General features: G+C 41.8%; 1 protein-coding gene across 1 annotated transcript; it reads right to left on the bottom strand.

Annotated features, from left to right (window-relative positions):
- Positions 1-1,397: 1,397 nt before the first annotated feature.
- On the bottom strand, positions 1,398-2,531 carry LOC140520755 (olfactory receptor 2C1-like). Its single transcript, XM_072634965.1, has one exon. It carries the CDS (start codon positions 2,493-2,495, stop codon positions 1,512-1,514), a length of 984 nt encoding a protein of 327 aa, XP_072491066.1. The 5' UTR covers positions 2,496-2,531; the 3' UTR covers positions 1,398-1,511.
- Between the last annotated feature and the right edge of the window lie 381 nt (positions 2,532-2,912).

The following is a 2,912-nucleotide window of genomic DNA, read 5'->3' as shown; positions in this document are numbered from 1 at the left end:
CGTTCAGGTAGGAGGACATGAATAATCTACCATATTTCCCTTTCCATTAGGGACATTGGTTTGTTTGGAATGGAGGAGTGAACAATTTTTCACCCTGATTTATCATTTATAATGACATGAGGCTGAAGGAAACATTCAGTACAAAAGTGAAAGGGAGAAGAGAGGAAAAGAGAGAGAGATGTGGATGAAAGCTAAATAGACAAGCTGACAGATGAAGAGATAGAGATGGATATAAAGATGGTGTGATGTCAGACAAATAGACAAGGATTCTGCCTCTGATCAACAGGAATAATTGTCTTTGTCCTCCATTAAATCTCTACTCAAAGCCACATATGGCAGGGAAATAACCCTGTGTTCTCAAAACTGATAACAGAACATGAGCTGAGGCAGGTACATCCTCCAAAGTTTGAAAAGCTTCAAGGGCAGGTTTGCTGACCCTCTGTGTGTCTGTCACCCCCAACCCAGTCTAATTAATTGCAGTCTACTTAATTAATTACTTAAAGACTGGACACTAGGGGACAATTTTTTTTCTAGATACATTACCTCAGGAAGACCATCTACCAAAAGACAGGGAAGGGTGATCTGTATCTGGAAGGAGATATTGACAGCTATGAAATCATTACCTTTTTCTGTATTAAACCAAATCAAACAAGATAACAAGTGTGAAAGTACTTTGAAAAGTAAGGTAAACAAAAAAAAACCCAATTCTATATCATAATAATAATAATAGCTAACACTTATATAGCACTACTGGATTTGCAAAGCATTTTATATACATTATCTCATTTGAGATGTGAATAATAATAATAATATTAATATAAGTTATGATAGAGACAGAATAATGGAAATTAGATCTATATTAGATCAATCACTTCTGAGAACTTAAACCTTCTCCCCTTATAATCTGTACCCCAACGAATGTTTTTCATCATTAAATAGAAAATTATCAAATAATACTAACCAGATGTTAACTGCTTAGGGTGGTTGGGAATATTTTTAACGTACTCAAAGTCACCTTATGTGGAAATAAGTTTGTTTGTGTGTGTGTGTGTGTGTGTGTGTGTGTGTGTGTGTGTGTGTTCTTCGTGGCTGAAGAAGACCATGTCATCAGAGAAATGATGACATGACTCGCACTGGACTTTGATTTTGAGTGAGGGAGGGCTGTGCAGGTCACCAGCCTCACTTCTCCTCCAGAGACATCTGGATCCAGTAACCTGATATTCATCAGCATGACTGAAAATCACCCAGGATGAGGAAATGGGGGTTTAGTGACTTGCCCAAGGTCACACAGCTAGTGTGTGTCAGGTGTCTGAGGTGAAATTTGAACTCAGGTCCACCTGACTCCTGCACTAGTGCTCTATCCACTGCACCATCTAGCTAGTCCTGGGATTATACTAGTGTAGATCTGATGACAGAAAGATCTGTAGTGACAGAGACAGAAAGAGAGAAAGACAAAGATAAAGACAGACATACAAAACAGTGAAGATATACTGCCCCACTCCCCCCTTCCCTCACCATTCCTTCCTCCATTTCCCCAGAACCTTCCTTAGTGCCCCCTTCACCTCCTTGTTCCTCAGAGTGTAGATTAGGGGATTCACCATGGCTGTAACTACTGAATAAAAGAGAGTCATGAATTTGCCCTGGTCTTGGGAACTACTCTTGGATGGCAGCAGATAGGCATAAATGGCTGAGCCATAGAAGAGGAATACCACTGTCAAATGGGAGCCACAAGTATTGAAGGCCTTTTTCCTGCCTTCAGCTGAGGGGATCTTCAGGACAGCCCTGGCAATGTAACCATAGGAGATGAGGATGATGCTCAGGGGCACTGCAGTGAAGAAGGCACAGATACCATTGAGTACAGCCTCATTGAGGTTTGTGTTACCACAGGCTGACTTGATGAGAGATGGCACTTCACAGAGGAAACTGTTGACTTCCTGGTGTCCACAAAATGGGAGCTGTAGAGTGAATGTTGACTGAATGAGGGAATTTCCCAAGCCAGCTAGCCAGGCTGTGGAAGCTAGCTGGCAGCAAATCCGAGGGTTCATGATGGTCATGTAGTGGAGGGGCCGGCAGACAGCTACATAGCGATCAAATGCCATCACCAACAAGACCATTGCCTCAGTAGCACCCAGCCAAAGAAAAACATATAGTTGTGTTACACAGCCAGCATAGCTGATGGTTTTGTCTGCACCTGACAGATTGAACAGCATCTGAGGGACTATACTTGTGGTAATGGCAAGATCAACAGAGGCGAGATTACTGAGGAAAAAATACATGGGTGTGTGAAGGCGGACATCCAGGCGCGATATTAGGATAATGGTCAAGTTTCCCACCAAGATGAACATGTAGGAGAACAGCATAAGGACAAAAAAGATCATCTCCAGGTGGGGATGGTCAGACAGACCAATCAAAATGAAACCCTTAAAGGAACTGTTCTTGGCTCCTTCCATCACTGGCCACCTTCTGTCCCCTGAGGAAGAGAAAAAAGTCACCATACTAAGCAAAGTAGGAGAGCACTGTAAGTGTTCTGTGGGACTGTAAACTATTGGAAAAGATTCAATTCCTTAATGCTATGTCTTCAGGAAATATAAGAAAAAAAGAAAGAAAAGAATAGATAGGAAAAAAAGATAAGGTTTAAAAATTATTTCATTTGTCTGCTGGCTCCATGGCTGTCTATCTACTAATTTGGTTCTACCAATTCCAGATCTGTCTTTACTGTTACCAACACCTCAACCACTAAGAATCCCCAAATTAACAGGGGACTTTATCTCACACGACCAGAGCACCTACAAGCTATCAGGACAAATTAGAGCACAGCCAGGATTGTGAGGGGACTTGAAATCATGCTGTATGAGGACTGGGTGAAAGAACTGGGAATATAGCTTGCAGTAGAGAAGACAGGGGCAGTGATT

Source organism: Notamacropus eugenii, chromosome 1 (assembly GCF_028372415.1).
Source record: "Notamacropus eugenii isolate mMacEug1 chromosome 1, mMacEug1.pri_v2, whole genome shotgun sequence".
NCBI classification, from domain to species: domain Eukaryota; kingdom Metazoa; phylum Chordata; class Mammalia; order Diprotodontia; family Macropodidae; genus Notamacropus; species Notamacropus eugenii.
The sequence above is the reverse complement of the archived record's forward strand: the minus strand, read 5'-3'. Positions and strand labels throughout refer to the sequence as shown.

Excerpts from the sequence above, each read along its gene's own strand:
- LOC140520755 (XM_072634965.1), bottom strand. The coding sequence starts at position 2,495 with ATGGTGACTTTTTTCTCTTCCTCAGGGGACAGAAGGTGGCCAGTGATG.